General features: G+C 31.2%; 1 protein-coding gene across 1 annotated transcript; it reads right to left on the bottom strand.

Annotated features, from left to right (window-relative positions):
* Nucleotides 1-232: 232 nt before the first annotated feature.
* LOC133188854 (calcitonin gene-related peptide type 1 receptor-like) lies at nt 233-19200 on the bottom strand. The gene is made up of 11 exons (XM_061324337.1): nt 19113-19200; nt 13816-14284; nt 7621-7697; nt 7006-7097; nt 5927-6080; nt 4116-4327; nt 3768-3834; nt 3475-3557; nt 2423-2558; nt 1060-1101; nt 233-891 (listed from the first exon to the last, which is right to left on the bottom strand). Exons 1-11 carry the CDS (start codon nt 19164-19166, stop codon nt 619-621), a joined length of 1659 nt encoding a protein of 552 aa, XP_061180321.1. The 5' UTR covers nt 19167-19200; the 3' UTR covers nt 233-618.
* Between the last annotated feature and the right edge of the window lie 328 nt (nt 19201-19528).

Below are 19528 nucleotides of genomic sequence, written 5' to 3'. Positions count from 1 at the left end.
TTGGTGGAAGAAAATTTACATTGCTTCACTTGTCTACGTAACAAACATTTAATACATAATGTCCAATAATACTAGTATATAGAATTCATTTGCAATCAAAAATCATAAAATAATATGCTGATAGTTTTATACATTGAAGTACATGTATAATGTCCAAAAATGAAATAGAATTACAAAAAAAAAAAAAAAAAAAAAAAAAAAAGTTTTTTTGGATAGGAGATAACTAGTATGCTACAACATTACCATTTAATAATGAAAGAAATTCTTCATATTTTACAAATAACATCTGCGGAACAGCAACATGAACCATACTCTCTTTTACTATAAGTTTTACAAAATTTCACATAATCATCCTGTCGATCGATTAATGTTTATTCACTTATATACATGTAAATGGCATTATTTGATTAGTGTAACGCTTTTCTAGCTTAAAAGACGATCTTTAGAGGAGTGCATCTGCATATGTTTTTTCTTAATATGTCCTTTTCTGCAATCACATAATATGTGTATGTTAGCCAATTATAGACCAAACAATGCCTGTTTGTCTGGCCACTCTTTCTGATAAGAAAAAGTCATCACAAAGATGTATTTGAAAGTCCGCTTTACATTCTATATGCGTCAGGTTGGATATGTTGGAAAATTTGCAAAAGAGACTTTTCGTTTCATTCCGGGAATGATGCCATTAGATTCCTTGAGTTCTAATTCTCTGTTGTTCATTTGGTTATCGTCACTGATATTTACGCAGTTATCTGAAACTACACAATTTTCAGCCACGTCACACTCAGCCTGAGATGACATTGTCTGGTTGGTTGAAATCGTCATTCGTCTCGTGATCCGGAAGTATCTGTCGTTCAATCGACGTCTCCATGACTTCTTAAGATTTGAAATTACCTTTTCAATTAAAAAAAATCCATAATTTCATCTGTAGAAGTTCTTGGAAATTATATTTTTTTGTTTAAGCTGCGTATAACATATTTATACATTTCACCGAACATCACACTAGTTTTTGAATGCATGAAATGTTTATAACTTAAAGAAAACAAAAAGCAAGATTTTTACCTCTCCGTTTATATAGCAGAATAATATGGCTACAAAAACTCCCTGAAATAAAGCAGATTTTAATGAGAAAAAGTCTATGTAAGACTTCATTCTATTCTATTGAATTTAACATTTGGACTCAAATGTAGATATTGATTATAATGTTCACAAAAAATCTACAAATACGAGAGTTACCCCAAAATTCCGTAGACAATTGTAGTTTTGAAGGAGCATATTGTCATGAATTCATAATATGACGTCATAATGTGCACAGCTTATAGCATGTCGTGGGTACTTATAATATACCAGACAATAGGTTTTAACCTTCTCCATAAAAGGTAAAGCCCTTTGCATTTTAATTATTTTATCTGCATGCACGTAAAAAACGCCTTCTCCTAGCCTTAACTCTCTTGAGTAAACCAGCTATGACTAATAAATCTACAGACAAACATTGAGTAATTACACAGATTTACCCTATTTAAATTGTTAGAAGGCGGCGCAGTACCCGAAATTTGCAATTAATAATCGATATACTGTATAATATTTTAAAAAAAAATCTATGGAAAAGAAGTTACTCCTCAGAATTTCGGAAATAGTTTCTTTTTCAATTTTGTATTGTCAAGTAAGTTTCCTCATGCTTTATCATGAATTTTTAGCGTTTTATATCCAGCAGTTTGAAATCTAACTTGTTTAATTTTTCTATGTGGAAATTTTTAATAGCCATACATTTTACAATATTATATTTCAATTTAATATGACTTAATAGCCCTCCAAAATATGGAATTTTACCTTGCATTAAACATGTAAAAATATATTGTTGTGTATATAATATAAAATTGTTGACTTTGTTGCTATGTCATTTGTAGTTCACCTAAAATGATATTTTCAAACATTAAAACCAATTCTTTTATTCATTGTTTTGTAAATATGTAAACTGAGGTTGGTCCACAAAGATAAAACGTTTTCACTATGCTATACTATTCGTGTACTATAGATCTTTTTCAACCATTTTGCCATTATTATTATCATCTTAAGAATGAGTCTGTATGTAAACTAGTAAGTGTCTAAGAATGAAAGTGACTATAATGTATAAAAAAAAAAAAAAGAGCTCGTCAATTGTCTTATTTTTATACATTTTATGATATTGGGCAACGTAATTAAAAAAAAAAAAAAAAAAAAAAAAAAAAAAAAAAAAAAAAAACAGAGAAAAAGCTTTAAAGTTTGAATTTCCAACTTTAGAATAACTACATGTAAACCATAGTTCTAATCAAAGAATTCAACATGACAATACTAAATTGTATTTATTAATTAACCGTGTTTGCTTTAACCCTGGGTTTAAATTTTCATTCGAATAAATAATTTCAACATGTTATTTTCTTTTTACCTGTGAGTGATCAACAACTATGGTAAATCTCTCGTATTCTATACCGCCCTCCTTGCTAATCGGAACACGGTATAATGTTACAAATAGCTGAATCCCGAACAATGGGATTAAAACAAAGGTTGCCTTCACGGCTCGCCTGTAAAAGAGACGGAAATAAATTGAAGGAATCAATAAAAATATAGCCTTAAATCATCGTCAGCTGGATTGATTTCATGGTTCTTGAAGAGTAGCTATGTGAACAATATTTTATAATACAAGAAATATATCTGATACGAAAATTGTAAAATAAAAATACCTAGTATTCAAAATTATGAAATGATTTAGTAGTCTCATCAAAATCAGCTGTTCTGATTCATTATCGGTCACGATTCAGTACAACTGATTTTAATCAGATTCAGTAATAACACAGCGATATAACATAGTGTTAGATTTTAATATAAAAGGTGATAATGGTAACATAGTAAATGTTCTGCTCTTGAAATTAACATCTTGATTAATAGCTCTGCCAGAATATCAATCTGACTGCCATGGGACGCTGCAGCTTTTTCTAATACGACAATAAAGCTTGGAAAAGCATTTGTCGTATAACGCCCCTACTCTTTAATAACCAACCAGACATTGTTATAATTCATAGAACACACACACACAAATTTATTGCAAATATCTTAATTGGTCATGTTATTGCTATCTGCCTAATCATTTACTTTACAAGCACTCCAAATTGAGTCAGCCATAACCAAGGATCCAGATTTAGTATGAACGTCATTATTTGATGACTGATAAAAGATGATAACCGATGACTGATAGAAGGTGATACATTCAAAGATTAACGGTTTAATAATTTGTCTCCAAATGAAAGTTTTGTAGAGAGATCATTTGTGAAAACGGTATAGTTAAAGAGAAGCAATAAATAATGAAATAAGATTTTTTTAAATTAATTATCAAACTGATTAAGTTTTCTAGCAACTGTACAAATTGTTTAAATGTAAATTATCATTCCGTTTCATTTGATATAATCTCAACATCAACATTTATGTAGATATATTTCTCACCTGAAGTTTCCGGGTTCATTAGGGTGAGATTGCATCTGTGTGAGTAAAATTCGAAGGATGTTTCCAAGGATAAGTAAATTTGCCTGTAATTGTTTCAGTAACAGTTTTGCAAGACGAACGACATTATACACATATAAAGATAATTATCAAAGGAAAGATTTCTTTTATCAAAAAATAATGCCATCAGTAGAAGGCTATATAAATGGCAATCAAACAGGTTTATTAAATTGCACATTTTTTGCAAGCTTTGAGACTGATAATTGTGAAGATATGAATAATAAAAGTAGACTTACCACAAGGCACATTAAATTCGGGGCATCAAATATCCATTCCAAATTTTTGTACGAATATGCCCAGCAACTAAAATTCATACATTAAAGCTATATTGAGTATTTTCTACTGACATAGACATGAAATTGCTTTTGAATATATTTTGTTTTACTACTGATAAACCAAACTGATTTTGCACTTGGTGCACTGAAAGTGCTTATTTCATTCGCATTCTTTTAAAAATATTTTTTTTTGAAAATGAGGTTTATGACCTTCATATAGTTAAATAAGATTTTCAAGGACTGGAATAAATGATATCTAGGTAAAAGAAATTGAAACATTTGTGTAAAAAAGTTCTTCACTACACTTGCCTTTCATCATTATATATTTTCCTTAGAAGCGCATAAACTCCAGAGAAAATGAGAGGAACGCCCCATCCTATGACATATATCATCGTGAGGGATTGTGGAGGAGAGAAGGCATTATACATGAGACGTTGGAGGAAAATCCCCTCACACAGCATCCAGGTAAAGCTACAACCCTTAAAATATATCTTCAGGAAGGACAGCAGTTTGCACCAAAACTTAAAAAAAAAATATCAAAAATTTTCCACAATTACTGTCTGATAATTATTTTCAGCATGCACTGTGTTGCATGAAATAAAAATTTGTGCATGCAAGTTACATACCAAACTTTTAATTATTTAGTGTATGAGTTTGCACGCATGTGTCGGAGAGTATTAGCAACTAGTAAGTATGTAAACCAAATACTAGTATTTTTCCAGTTGAAATAATTATTGAGTTTCTGTTTTAAACGCCGGGGTATAATCAGCATCTACAAATTTTTATTAAGACTGAATTTCGCATGAAAAAGAATTAATATTAACATTGCATGAATTCGAAAAGTTATGTAGTAATATTAAAGACCTTTTTCCTTAATGAAAATTATCATACCATACGTAAATCGATGTCAATTTGAATATGACCATGTTGTACTGGCTCCGCGGGGCTATAAAACTTAGATAAGCTTACTTTTGATCTCAGTCTCACTTTCTACTATTAATTCCTTCGGCAAAATTGTCTTACCTAGTTGAAAATCAAGGGATAATCAGGACACATTGAGAAAACAAAACAATTAAGTAGGGTTTCTACAAAAAATACGTTTCCTATATGTTAAAAACGGCCTGTCATGCGTTTACACAATTACACCTATCGGAGTTTCACGTGCTAAAAAAAAGCTGATTTGTACAAACTTGTACAAACAAGTCGTAAGATCTCTTGAATTCAATTATCAATACATGTACATCGATTAATCAATTAATTCTTTCTCGGTTTAATTCGTGTAAAAGGTTATTTAACTTAGAAACCAAATAGCACATTCAGATTAAGAACGATAGATTAACATTTAGCGGACAGAAAAGATTATCAGTATTAAAGTATCCAATTTTAGATGCATTTCGCTTATTTTAACTTGAAATATTGGGCTTGTGACTTTTGCATGCAGAATTGAAATAAATAGTAGAAGACTGGAAAAAATAATGAGCACTTTAGAGCCTTAGGTTTCTACTAATGGAAACATCCCTGGGAAATCAGGGCAAATTAGTTCAGTCGTATTTTATACAAACAAGTACGTTATGAAACAATATGTCACAATAATTTGTCTTTTATCCAAAGATATTTCTTAAGCGGATTTTTCTAAGAACTTTTTCATTTTCTTTCATGGTTGCATGTATGTCGTTCCCACATAGGATTAAATGAGCATATAAATATACGGTGTTAGGCAACGCAGACAAAAAATTAAAACGTGTACATGTATGCTGTAAACTGAAATACTAGTACAGCATACAACTAATTAACTTTAATTTATACCAGCATATATTTTACCGCAATTGCAGACTCGAAAGCATTATATTAAGAAAAGGAAGAAGAAAAAAAATCGTGTTGGTGTGTGATGATCATTGGTGTATGTACGACTGTATTTCTGAAGACGAATAGTAAGCATATGGACGAATACTTAACTGAGGGAAATAGTTATCATGAACCTCCCCCATATACAAATGTTTACAAATGTGTCTTACATTAACCGTATAATGTATAAAGGTACACTGACTGGCCATTGTTGTAGTGTTCATTATTATTATTATATGTAGTTATTATGTTAGAAAAACAAAATTTATACGTACTCCGTTCGCCATCAACGCTGTTTGGAATACTTTAGAACTCTTAACCTTGTCATACGTAATCAAGATATCCCACAATCCCGAGACAACTTCCTGTATAATCAGTGCCATGAAAAAGTTCATGTGAACTCTCACTCTGTTTTGCCTTGAAAGCGCTCTAAATACAACATACATGTATAAGAAAACATGAAGCAAAAAATTTCAACAAAAAATCATTATACTTTTACCATTTTTTGAATGAAGCGAACTTTTATATAATACAGAATTTAAGTAAATCATGATTTTATAAAATAGAATTTAATATATTAGAAATAAGAAATATTTTGACATGAAGTTTACAACAATTGAATATTTAAAGATTCAATGACCCTCCTAAAACGAATTGGACTATCTTTCAAATTGTTTTTTCTTGCATCGATTTATCAAACATCCAATGTAATCAACTGTTATTTCTATATTGGTGCATCTATTTGTGAAAGGCAGCATTTTATAATGACCGTAGACTAATCACATGTGTTTTATCGATCGCGATTCCCTCGGGACTCAGGATTTCCCACACAATTACAATATTTTTGCGCTGGAAGTTAAGAGGTGTTGATTTTAGATTGTTATCCGTGTTGTTTTTGTGCATGATTGTAAAACTGTCGCGTTCAATTTTAATTATTGAATGACAGTATGCCCGGAGTTAATTTTTTTTCTAGTTATCAAAGACTAAAATGAATTTCGAGAAAGCTATACACTCCTAAACTATTGAGTCTAATCATATAGTGTATGCATACCAATGTTAGTTTCCCGTATCATCTTTGCTTATAATTTGAGTAGAATATTTTAAGATACGTTTTGATATGTTTTTAAACATGAAGATAAGTGTAAAAAGTTGTGAAAGCTGGGCAAGTTCATTTCGTCATACATGTTTTGTTCTTTATTTATATGTAAAAACAAGATGAATTCTAAACTGAACAAGAACTGTATTCATGTCTGTCCTGTATATTTTGAAGAAAGTATTTAGATAAATTCTATATGTAATAGTTAAGTTTAAGAAAGGTTGTAATATTGATTTTATTGAAAGATTAAAAAATAACCTGTATCGTATGAATATACAAACAGCTGGCACAAGGAATAGTACACTGGCGATACTGCAGCCTAAACCCAGGAACAAACTGGTCTCAATTCCCTAGACAGAATACAGGTAACTAAATATTACTAAACTCATTTCGACGAATGTCTTCTATAAGTGAGTCAAAGTCTCAAAATAAAACCAATCAATACTGCGATAGTGCAACATCTACGTGAATTTGGTCTTGGCAGGTTTTCTTATTACTTGGAATGGACCTGCTCAAAAACTCTAAATACTCTTATCCCTCCACATTCTTTCGAATAAAATTCTCTATTTTACTGAAACTTATTAGTATCTAATATATTTGACTGATCGTATTAAATTTTCTTTCACACTTAATGTAAATAAAAAATTTATTTCAAAAAAAAAAAAAAACAAAAAACAAAAAAAACAAGAATCTTCAATACACATTAAACTTACTCTCATTTTATAGATATTTTGTACTTCTTTCAGAAGAAAAAGATCTAGAGAGTCTACAAATTTTAGCTGTGCTTGAGAAAAAAAAATATATATACAAAGTTATAAACTCTTTTAGTTATAATATTCGTCAAAATTCTTATGATCTAATTAGTAAAATCACCTGTTTGTCAACACAGTGACTATAGTCTGTCCTTTTTACCCATTCACCTTTAGATGTACATGTTTTTACCGCACTTCCTACAAAAAAAATTGAAAAATCACATTATTTTTTTGATTCCCATTTCGAGAGGTGATTTCTATACATCATTATGTGATCTGTAGGGAAGTTGATGAAGTTCTAAAAGACTTTTATATATACATATATACATTTTGAATGAAAGATATTAACTGAAATAATCAAGAGTCAAAATGATTCTCTTACTTGCTTTGACATTTCTCAATAGATGGTTTTCTTATGACGTATTTTGCCTTGGAGTTATTCCCCTTGGTCGCCATCTTGTAGGTCAAAGTAGTGAACTTTCCTTTTTGAGCAACCAATTTTAAACATGCATGCCAGAAATATATGGTAAAAAATATTTACAATATTGAAATTATGAATTAAAAGAAGATTAAACAAACGTATATTCATAAGAAAAACAGTGTTATCTTCACCTCAGTGCCCAGTATAACAAAGTGAACTTAAATAATGAAGGGATCTGGGGATGTTGACCTACAATATGGCGGCCATGGGAAATAACTCTTGCTTAAATCGCCTCGATGGAAAACCATCTATACTGTACGAGTCATGAAATAATATTTCTCTATTGCCAACTGTACATTAAATTTTTAATCTTAGAAAAGATGACCATGATCTGATGAAAAATACTAAAATGTGTCCATTTAATCAAGAACATTATTGTTGCAAAACTATTTTTTGTTAATGGACACTGGTGTTTTTTGCGTTTTCCTATTTTTTTATGACACATCTTATAACTGGAAACGCAGTATCACCCATTTATTTTTCTAGCTCGTGATGTGGTTATCATCATTGTGACCATTCGTTAACAATCACAATCCGATATGTGTTATTAAAGAAAATCAATGTTCGGGCTTGATTGTCTCAGCAATTCACTTACGAACCTTCTAAACAAGTAAGGAAAATGATTTTTGGACATTAGTATAAAGGTGTACATAACTGAGCTTATCTATTTCATTTTCAACATAGAGTACGAGGAGTTTACTTTACTTCCCAGGAAAAACTCAGGCCCGTAGGAAGCAATTTCAGTTGGGGGGGGGGGGGGCACAGCCATACATTTCCAGTTGAGGGGGCACTCTCAGCTACCAAAAATTTCTTGACAAGCAAAAAAAAAAAAAAAAAAAAAGGTCGTCAGATGTTTTTATTGAGGGGGCACAAGCATATAGTATCTATGTTTTCTATGGTAATTTATATATCGGCAAAATTTTTTTTTGGGGGGGGGGGGGGGCAGCCCCCCCCCTCCCCCCCCCCCCGGTTCCTACGGCCATGAAACTTACAAAAACAAAGAAGTTTATGTAGAGTGGTAAAAATGAAATTCGTGCTATTAAAGTCGATGAATTTATCTTGGCCTCTTAAAGGTGCTTGGACACAGATTTGAAGTTCATATTTTCTCAGATTTTCTGTATAATTTCATGACTTATATGTTGCTATAGCATTTCATACTAAAATATAATTAAAATCTTATTTCATCTCGAAGTTATTGAAACTTCAAATTTCTGGACGCGTTTGATTGACACATCCTTGCACTTTCACAATTTTTAATTTTATTCTTAATGCTTAAGAAAAGTGGCAGTTTTGTTGTGTATAAATGATAAGTATTAAAACTATAATCCAGAAAATTCAGAGTAGAAATGTTCGAAAGCAAAACCCACTCACAGTATTGTCAGTCCGTGCTCAGTGGTGTGTGCAGACTTTAACAATTGAACTCACCCGGTGAATCGTAAACATTAACAATAACAGAGCTCGTGCCTTGTTTACAGAAACAGTTTACGTTTCACGGGTGTATTCAATTTGTTAAACTCTGTACACAACACTGAGCACGGGCTGACGATATTAGTGAGGGGGTTTGCTTTCGCACATTTCTACTCTGAATTTTCTGGATTATAGATGTAATGTTTTTCATTATTACAAAACAAAATCGCTTCTTTTCTTAAATATTAAGGATAAAAATAAAATTTGTGAAAGTGCAAGGATGTGTTAATCAAACGCGTCCAGGAATTCGTAGTTCCAATAATTTCCAGATAAAATAAGTTTTTAATTATATTTTCGTGTGAAATGCTATTGCAATATATAAGTCGTGATATTATACAGAAATTTTGAGAAAATATTAACTTCAAATCTGTGTCTAAGCACCTTTAAAATGTTAAGAATGCTTGAATTAAATACTACTTGAAATAACAAATTGTATTTATTTTTTCATAGATGTAAGATAAGATTGCTCTTTTTTCATAAAAATGCAACAGAATCGAAGCAGTTTCTTTAAGGTTTATAATTGTATTCTATATTTTGTATTTAAAACACTTGAATGAAAGTCTCAATATACAAAGAAAGTGTTTCATATTACATAATAGATTACTAAGCAAAGGTTATCACCGCAGAAGAGTCAATATCTAGACGTAAATGATATCTTTAGACCTCTTTCAGACGACACATTTTGACATTGCAATTTTACATCGATGAGAGTTTTATTGCCCTAGGGCAATTACTCTTGAGTTAAAGGTGACAAGATGTACATTAATTGTACAAATATAGCAATATAAGGAACAAAGATGAAGCAATAAATGGTAATCAAGGCTGGATATTAATGGTTCTGAATGATGTGGGTCTCTGGTTCAACGTATCTGAAGGATTCAAATTGTTTTCTCTGGTGAGAATGAAAAAAAGTACTGGAAAGAATACACATCGTCAAAGAACCTACACTGGAAAACATATGTAAAAAAGTTTTTTTTCACATTAAAGTTCGAATAATAAACCTTGAAGTACAGAAACTAGGGAGTTCGTCAAAGTACTGGAATTGTTGTGGCTTTGGCGTCGGCCGGTTAGAGTAATTGAAATTTAATGTTCCTCGAGCCAGATATTTCGTCCTCGGGGACAAAATCATCTCTTTCGGAATTGCACACATATTCTTGATGGTTCTAGAAAATAACTACATTATATTATTAACCCATGCTGATCTTAGACATAGCCGCCATCATCGCCAGTAAATTGATAGCATGAACCCATTTAGCATATCGGTACATATAAGATTCCTGCACAGATTTCTGTTTGCTTCGAGTTCAAAAAATCTGCAAACTAATTAATTGTCGTTAATTGCATTTTGATTTTGACTTTTTATTACATCAAAAATAAACTTTCCCTTAAAAAATGTAGATAAGTATTTAAATCGAATAAAATGGCACGAATGCTTTATACAGCCCTTTATATAAATGATAAATTGTTTTTCAAACTACATTTGTAAAATAAATTTAATTAGCTAATGCATTTTAGGAAGTTTGCTGTTGCAGATATCAAAATGAACAGTTTGTTCTGGGTTCAGAACTAAAAGATAATCCAATGAGAGTCGTTGCCGTCAAAAAATACTATGTACCGTGTATCATACGTTTTATGTGAAAAATGTTTTGTAAATGATACAAAAGTGAAAGTCCAATAAAGACTGAAAACCAGATTTCTTGAAATTGAAAAGTATTTACTACATAACTAGCCTTCAATATCCCAAATAAGTACTTCTTTCGATATTTCAAAAACATCATGGAAAACAGGAATGTAATCAACAAAGAACCAATTTCATAAAAGTATATTTTCACAAAAATACAGTCTATCTTTGGGTTATATTTTAACTGACATATTTCATATCAAATGTTCAAAAAGGTCATTGATTTTATACCAATTAAGACTGCATATTACTCGATTTACATTAATAAACAGAGGGACGAATGTGACCAGTCGACAGGGGCTAATTACTCCCCGAAGGTATCTGAATCCCCCTCTAGTGTTTCCAAGGGTTCATTAATGTGCCCTGTTCACGATTCGTATTATTCTCACTTTTTCCATCTTCTTTTTTTTTTTTTTATTGTGTAATGGTTTCATTTTCTTATTTAGAAAAACGATGGTTTTGTCCTCGAAAAAACGTGGGCACTTAAATAATTTGATATTTCAATATATCAAAATAAAAAAAAAGCATTTGCGAAAACTTGCACCTTCCCTGCCTGCTTATGTATTTTTAAAGAAAAAACACATCATCGATCAGTCACAGTTCGAAGATATTGCTTAACATAACTTGTAATTAAGATAAATATAAACTGCACTTCTTTTTAAGAAAAACTGGTTTTTCCACGACAGAACAAAATGCAATCATCCTACTTAACATTGTATATATTTTTCAAAAAAAAAAAAAAAAAAAAAAAAAAAAAAAAAAAAAAAAACCATTCTGATTCTAAAGACAAGTACTCTGAAGTTGTGAATAAAAAGATGACAGAGTTCAATGTTGACTTTATTTACATATATCTGCTTTTTGGAGACCAAAGAAAAATTGGGTTTTCCACGACAGAACAAAATGTAATCATTCTTCTTAACATTGTATATTTTTTCTTAAAAACCATTCTGATTCTAAAGACAAGTACTCTGAAGTTGGGAATAAAAAGATGGCAGAGTTCAATGTTGACTTTATTTACATGTATCTGCTTTTTGGAGACCAGGTCATTCAACTGTCCCTTGGAAATTCTACGAGCCAAAATGTTGCTCCTTGCTGAGAGGATATGTTTTTATATTCATAAACTTCTACATGAAAAGAATACTGTTAACCAACTTTTATTCGCGTGCAAGAAATATTCGAGAGTTTGGCGACCTACTTTAACTCGCGAATATTAAACGCAGAGAACCTTTTTTTTTGCTTTGTATTTTTAGGGAATGTTTCATCATTCGCGAAAATTAATTGTCGCGTAAAGATTTCAAACTGACGATACACGAATAGAAGTTGACTTATACCCGTGGCCTAGCGTCAATTCGACCTTTAAATATAAAACGACACTATTCATAAATTAACAATATTTATTTCATGTATATATATCGACTCGATATGTCTTAATTAATTTAAATTCACTTACAGAGTCTACGACAACTGTTTCATATGTAGCACAACTTATTTGATACCGAAAAACATACTGTTCGCACAATCAATTCTAAAATTGAGGCAGGCTTCTTATGAATAAGTTTAAATAAACTTATTTCTTTGACAGTCTCTTCAAAAGTCAGCATTTAGCTAATTTTATGATCGTTACAATGACTGTTTGAAATTACAACATCTTGTTAGGTAGAATTCGACGTTTCAAATGAAATGCTAGGTCAAAGCTTTCAAAATTTTTTTGTCCACGGGATTTTCCGTTTACCCGATCAAAACAGAGTACTGAATACGGCGTATGTACGTAGTCAACAGGGTATGCTTATTCTTCTTACATGTATGAACCTCATCTGACCTCTAGAGTTTCCAGGGGTTCTTGTTTGTGCGCATTCTGTAAAAGTATTACTAGCTCAAAAAGTATTATTTTAAAAAATGAATTATAATTCGAAGTACTGATATAGTAGTTCATGAACAAAAAAGGTCATCAAAAACTACAAATCCCCACTTACTTACGTGCATATTGACCAAGGTGTAATTATTCAATCTTGCAAAAACTTTGCAAGACCTTTTAGAAAATGACAATTTGCCCTCCAACTTATAATAACTTTGTAAAATTTTAGAGATCTGCAACATGCCATTTGTTTTCCAGAATTCGATAAAGCATAAGGGCATATTTTGAAATTAAAAAAAAAAAAAGACAGTGTAAAATTATATATAGCAAAGGCAATGAGCAGGGCTGCTTTCGAAGCGACAAACGTCAAGCATTTTTTGTGAACACTTCCCAGAATTCTTTTGCAAACAAGATTCCATGCGATAATGGCAAATACGCAGTTCCGGAGTTAAGTTTTAGTTCTTGCTTAGAGCCTTAAAGAAATAAAATATAATTGCATCTACTCTTTCGTTTAAAAACTGCATTGTTTAGATTCAGTTATGGAAATGCAACATACGACGTCATGTGAAGTCAAAGTCTAGACTGTCTTTCGTGTGGTTTAAAGTTTGAAGAGGCGGATCAAAATTACTAGTGTAAGTTGTGGTTTTTGATAGTACAATTAAGTGCATTAGCCGTAGTTATCACACCCGCAAAATATAACCAAAAATTGTTTTAAGGGGTATAAGAGATTTTGATCGTATTGGCCTTTTTAATAAGGGTATCTTTAGAGAATAAAAAAATCATATAACTTTCTCTAAATGATTGAAATTGACTAAGTATGGAAAAAACATACTTGAATGTGAAAAATATGGCATGAAGAGAGGACAAGTGACATAATTTTTTGTTCCTGGTGATGCATTATTCCAGCAGCTCCAACCGTCCCAAATCCGTCCGCAAGTATTGTTGACTTCTGGTGGAAGAGCGAGCTGTCTTTGACAACAATTATCTGCAGCTGCGCAACAAGATACCCATTGATGGCATTCATCTGAAGTGAGGGTCGAGCAGACATCTGACTTTGCAGATAGATTTTTGTAGTCCACTGACTGGATTACCCGGATGCGGCCATTGTGGATAAAAACAACTGATGTTGAACTTCCATTTGTATTTACAAAAGGTCGATACTTGATGTAAAAAATGAAGGAAAAACACCAAGCGTAGGCCGAAAGCTGGAACTCTCGGACTGTCGTGTGGATGCCAGTCTGTGAATGGCAATATCTCAGTTTTTGCTGGTTAGAATTGGTCTGATCAACGTTATTAGAAGCCTGAAAAACGAGACTGAAAATTAGTGTAACTCTAAGATCTGTTTTGTTCTCCAAACAATTCCTTATACCTCTATGTTAGAGGGTACAGTAGTGAATGAAAAAAAAAAAAACCATTATCAAAATACCAAAAACACTATTATACTAAATATCATTTAATCCGTTCATTTTTATCATATTTATAGCTTCATTGTTCCTGATTTGTTGAAATAAAGTACTAAGATACAGCAAAGTAAACATACTTACAAGATCAAAACACGTAACAGATTTATATAGATATAAAAACAATAAGAAAACAGCTGATAAATATTCCTCTCTCGAATTGTGTTACTGTGTTAAAATAATAAGAACATGCATGAAAAAAAATTTGATATTGTTAGGGGATCAGTTAGAACTCCGTGTCTCATTTTATATGCAAAAGCTACTTTGTATTTGTTCGACAAAATAATATAAGGTTACATTTACATTAAGGCAAATGAAGTACTGTCGTGCTACCAAACACAGAAAAAAGAACGAATTATGATTTTAAATTCTAAAAAAAAAAAGCCACCTTAGAAAACGTTGCTAAAGTGTTCAAGAATACGAGCTTCTTCAATAAAAATGGAAACCCATATCTTGTGAATGGACTGCAAAAAAATTAAAAATCTTTCTGATTCAAGAAACAAGTACTCTGAAGTTGATATCTAAAAGGTTGCTAGATTTTCTAATTGACACTATCTATGTAGTATTTGGATACCAGATCTTCCAACAAACTGTAGGATTTTTTGGATGAGAACTACAAGTGTTCTTTTATAAGCCGACGTGTTTTTATGCTTCTATTTAGCAGAATTTATTCTCAACATTTCTTCTACATGACAAGAAGAAAACACTTGCTGTGGCCTTCAACTCTACATTTATATGTATCGATTACGTTTTATCAATTTACAATAGTTACTTCCATTATATATCGACTCGAATTTATCCCAGTGAACTCGAAATTAAAGAAGCCACAGAGTTTCCATTCTGATTCAATCTGTTTCGTATGAATGTTTTACTGACTATGGACGATAAGGACAAACAAATAACTGTATGACAATCGAGATGACTTCATTTTTTTCAATCATCAACTCTCCTTAATTGTATTCTCTATCACATGCATATGGTGTTTATATCTCACATTTTATTGGATACTAGAGAGCATGCTCTGAATACGATTCATTTTTAAACCATGGACTACGGACAGATAAGTTGATGTTACAGGGATTTCAACAATCTCATTAAAAGTCAGCATTTCGTGAATTCTATGATCGTTATAATGACCTTGTTTGCAAATTATAACCAATCATGGGTCGTATTATGGCTGAAATGTTTCATTCCAATCGTAAATTCTTTGATTTTATACTAAATTTGACTACGGAATATTCCATCTTATTTATACATAAGGCTCATTGTGGGTGTGGCCGGTCAACAGGGGATGCTATCACCTCCTACGCACCTGATCTGACCTCTGAAATTTCCAGGTGTCCATTTTTTTCGCCCTGTTCATCGATTTGAATTGTATGTAAGTTTTTGAGATCGATCACTGTTTGTCATCTTAACCTTTTCACAGTAAAACTTAGTAGGCGAAAGTGGTAGACTATATAGTTAGGATGTAGAAGGAAGTAAATAATGATTATAAAGAAGGATGGTTAATTCTCATCTAAGAATAATTATCACTGACAATATTGAATATCCATCTGACGTACCTTTAACAGGTAGTGTACCTTAATGTGATATAAACTGATAATAAAGCTAATTTGTTTTGTTCTTTAAATGTGTTGGCAGGGGGAAAATCTAGTTCAAATATACCTCTTAGATATATATCATTTTCAGCTGTATGGATTTTGATATCAATTTTGAGTAACATGATATCATTGATAAGCAATGAAGTTTATCACAGTCTAAAACTATAGGACCAAGTTTTTATTTGACGAGGATATTTAAGTCTTTCTCAAGCACATCATGGAAATAAATGTGAAAGGTAAATTAATCTTAAATTGAACTTGGCTTCGGTCATTACTGAATAAAGCCCTTAAGATTATGAAAAGTTACATCAGATATTACCTAAATGTTTTATCTGTAACTTCTTTGCTTACATCTCTGAGGTAATCGGAGTATTGACTCGTAGGATAAAGTATAATAATTACATAAGAATACCATTTCCACTACAAAGTACTACTTGCCTAGCCTCAGATGTTCTTTAGAGCACAAGTGCTTTGAAAACTGATGCATTTACAATGGATTAGCCGATTACGCAGGTATTTAAGCTACGCTACTAAAAATCATCTCCAATTTGTACACGTGGATCCCTTGAATAGGACTCTCAAAGTTTCATTTCGTATTGTTAATAAGAACCCGTTTCATAACTTAGGAAAAAACATCTTCTTTTGACGGATCACATAGCTATTTTATTGACAATGATTGATCGATGGTTGTCAGAGAATTAGATATGACTTTGGAGAAAAAAAATTGTGGTTGAGACATTTTTTGAAAAATTAAATGAAATTCAAGAAATTTATTTCAACTGCTAAATCAAGACTGGCAAACACTAATTGATAGAAAAGTCATGTTTTCTTATACAACAAGGAATCTTGATATTTAATTATTTCAATATTTTATCAATTTTAGCTATTTAGCTACGTTTGTTATAAAAGAAAATGGTTGGAAAGTTCATCAAAAGGGACAAATAAATTAAATCTGCCTTAACATAAATTACCTCTAATAGTATCAGCCACAAAACAATCGTTAACCAAACAAATAGTTAGGTTACCTCTCTGAATTGTAACTTCATTTCAAACAAATCAGAACGAATTTTTTTCGTACTCTTAGACAAATGTTTTGTTCATGAATTAGCTTTCAGAATACGTACGGTTTTATATAGAGCTTAAAGTATACAGAGTGAATAAAACGAAATACGAATTCAATGGCACTTAATATACTGCACTCCCAGCAAGATAGTTGTATCTTAAATAAGCCTCATGTATGGCTCTTTATAGCTTTAAATTATAAACAGTGAATGAAAAGAAACAGGGATTGCTCAGCACTTATTGCTGCACTCGCAGCAAGACACAAGAAACTTAAGCGCAGGGCGTAATATTACTTAAACAATGAACGTTAAAACATTTTTATAAGTGTTCTTCTTAGCAGAAATACACGCTGTAATTCACTAGATAATTATCCATAGCTTAGTGGTCTTAACAAAGTAGAACGGATTCAGTAAAAAAAAAATTAAAAAAAAAAGAATATACAAACCAAGGTGCTTTGATCTCGAATGAAGGAAAATATTTTCTCTCAACTGATGCATGCACAGAAAATTTATAGTTATCAAAATAATTTCTATGTATTTTGTATTGTTGCATCCTTCTAAGTTTATGCTTCTTGATATGCATAAAATTTGGTACAAAGATTAAAGACAATCATACAGTACAACAGTTATGTTTATAGTTTATCTTCTAAATTTCTTATTCACATGCGTTGCCAGCAGCGATCGCAGTTTTAGAAACCGCTCCACATCATCTGTAATATCCGTCGTGCTAAGGGTGGGGGATGAGGACTACATTATATATGTACGTGTTTATTTGTTAAAACCATATCTCCAAAATTTAATTCTACTTTATTGAAATTTTTCACAGTGATAAAAAATATATTGATGATGTCATTTCATATTTAGCAATTAGCATTAGCAACACATCACGTTAAAAATAGTCATATTGATATTCTTCACTTTATTGAGATTCAATTTAGTTTTACAATTGCTTTAACAACTTTGTTTTTAAGGTATTTTCTGACAAAATTATCAATTAAATCCGTTATAATTAATACGATTTAGTGTCAATGAGTCTTGATAAAGTTATATTAGGTTATCCAAATTTGAAATAAAATCATATTGGGCTATCTAAACCCTTAATCACTGTAGAAAAATTATGGACAATTAATATACAACAAGGGCTAAAATCAGGCGTTGTATTTGCTTCTAAACATTCACATCTGTGATTAAATGTTTATTTGTTTTACCTTACAAAGTTAAAAAAAACGCAGGTCCAGTCATTTTTTTGGTCTCGATTTTTATAAAGTATTTCGTGAAAAAGCTACATGTATCAGTAAATTCCGAGACTATTGATAGTTTGAGGTCAAATTTGTATAAAATACAGATTTATTATCAACCTACATTGATTTAAAGTTTAAGGGGTAATGGGAAGAAAATTTTGTTAGATTTAAGCGGGAGACAGACATTCGACCCTGACACGTTATTTTTTCTTTTGTCGTTAATTATAACAACACCTCCCAGCATGTGCTAGACTATAAAAAGTAGGTTACGTTGTTTTACGTGTAGTAATGGTTATATTCCAGTTGAATGTTCTACACAGATGAACCACTTTTATATCATTAATTTTATCCTAATTTTACCGATCTAGATCAGCGTTATTTGAAGATATTCAAATTTTACACCATAGTCATATTGTAAGATATTATCATTCGTACTCGACATATTATATCAAAATTTGGAGCCCATGATAATACAGATTTTAGGTAGAAACAAGGGTTACTAAAAATTATAATATTTAACTTTATTGCAAATATTTCTATTTAGAATTCTAACGTGGATCTGAAAGGTTCAGATTTTTCTGATAAAGAAATTTGTAAGTAATGACGCTTGAATTTCTTTCCAATGACTATATTTCAATTATGCAGTAAATAAATTCTAAATTCATTATGTTTGAGGGAATTATAACCACAGTAATTATATTTTTTTTTATTTCTTTAAATTTCCACATGCAACAGTTTTGAGAGGAAAAAAACAGACTTTACTTACCTGAATTGATGAAAAAATTATCGAAGTCCAGAGAAAAGCATACATCTCTTTCATCCTCTCTCTGTTACAGCAGAATCAATACTGATAGCAGAACCGGAGTAGTGAACACAATAAAATCCCGGACCGGATAGAGATTGTCAGTGATGAAAGAAAATCAGCAGGAAATTTAACTAAGACGAAGTGATTTCATTTTTAGAGCTAATCTATTTCTATTAAATGAGTAAAAAAAAAAAAAAAAAAAAAAAAAAAATCATTTTTTAGGTCAGTGTTATGCTGGATTAATGCGATTCAAAGACCCTCAGGGAAATTATGTCACTGTGTATGACTATCACTTTTCAGGACTATCACTTAATTTCCGAAATGACTTGGATTTTATTGTGGAACTTTAAAGTATTGTGGATTCGTAAAGGAGCAAT

Source organism: Saccostrea echinata, unplaced genomic scaffold (genome assembly GCF_033153115.1).
Source record: "Saccostrea echinata isolate AGI-Se365-2 ecotype Australia unplaced genomic scaffold, CSIRO_AGI_Sech_v1 ptg000016l, whole genome shotgun sequence".
NCBI lineage: Eukaryota > Metazoa > Mollusca > Bivalvia > Ostreida > Ostreidae > Saccostrea > Saccostrea echinata.
This window is presented reverse-complemented; position numbering and strand designations above follow the sequence as displayed.

Bases quoted from the DNA above. Each gene is read 5' to 3' on its own strand.
- LOC133188854 (XM_061324337.1), bottom strand. From the start codon at position 19,166: ATGAAAGAGATGTATGCTTTTCTCTGGACTTCGATAATTTTTTCATCA. The intron at 7,698-13,815 runs GTATGTTTTTTC...TTTTTTTTGTAG, and splicing joins GCCATATTTTTCACATTCAA to GAAGTGCGGTAAAAACATGT. The intron at 3,835-4,115 runs GCAAGTGTAGTG...TATGAATTTTAG, and splicing joins AAAATATATAATGATGAAAG to TTGCTGGGCATATTCGTACA.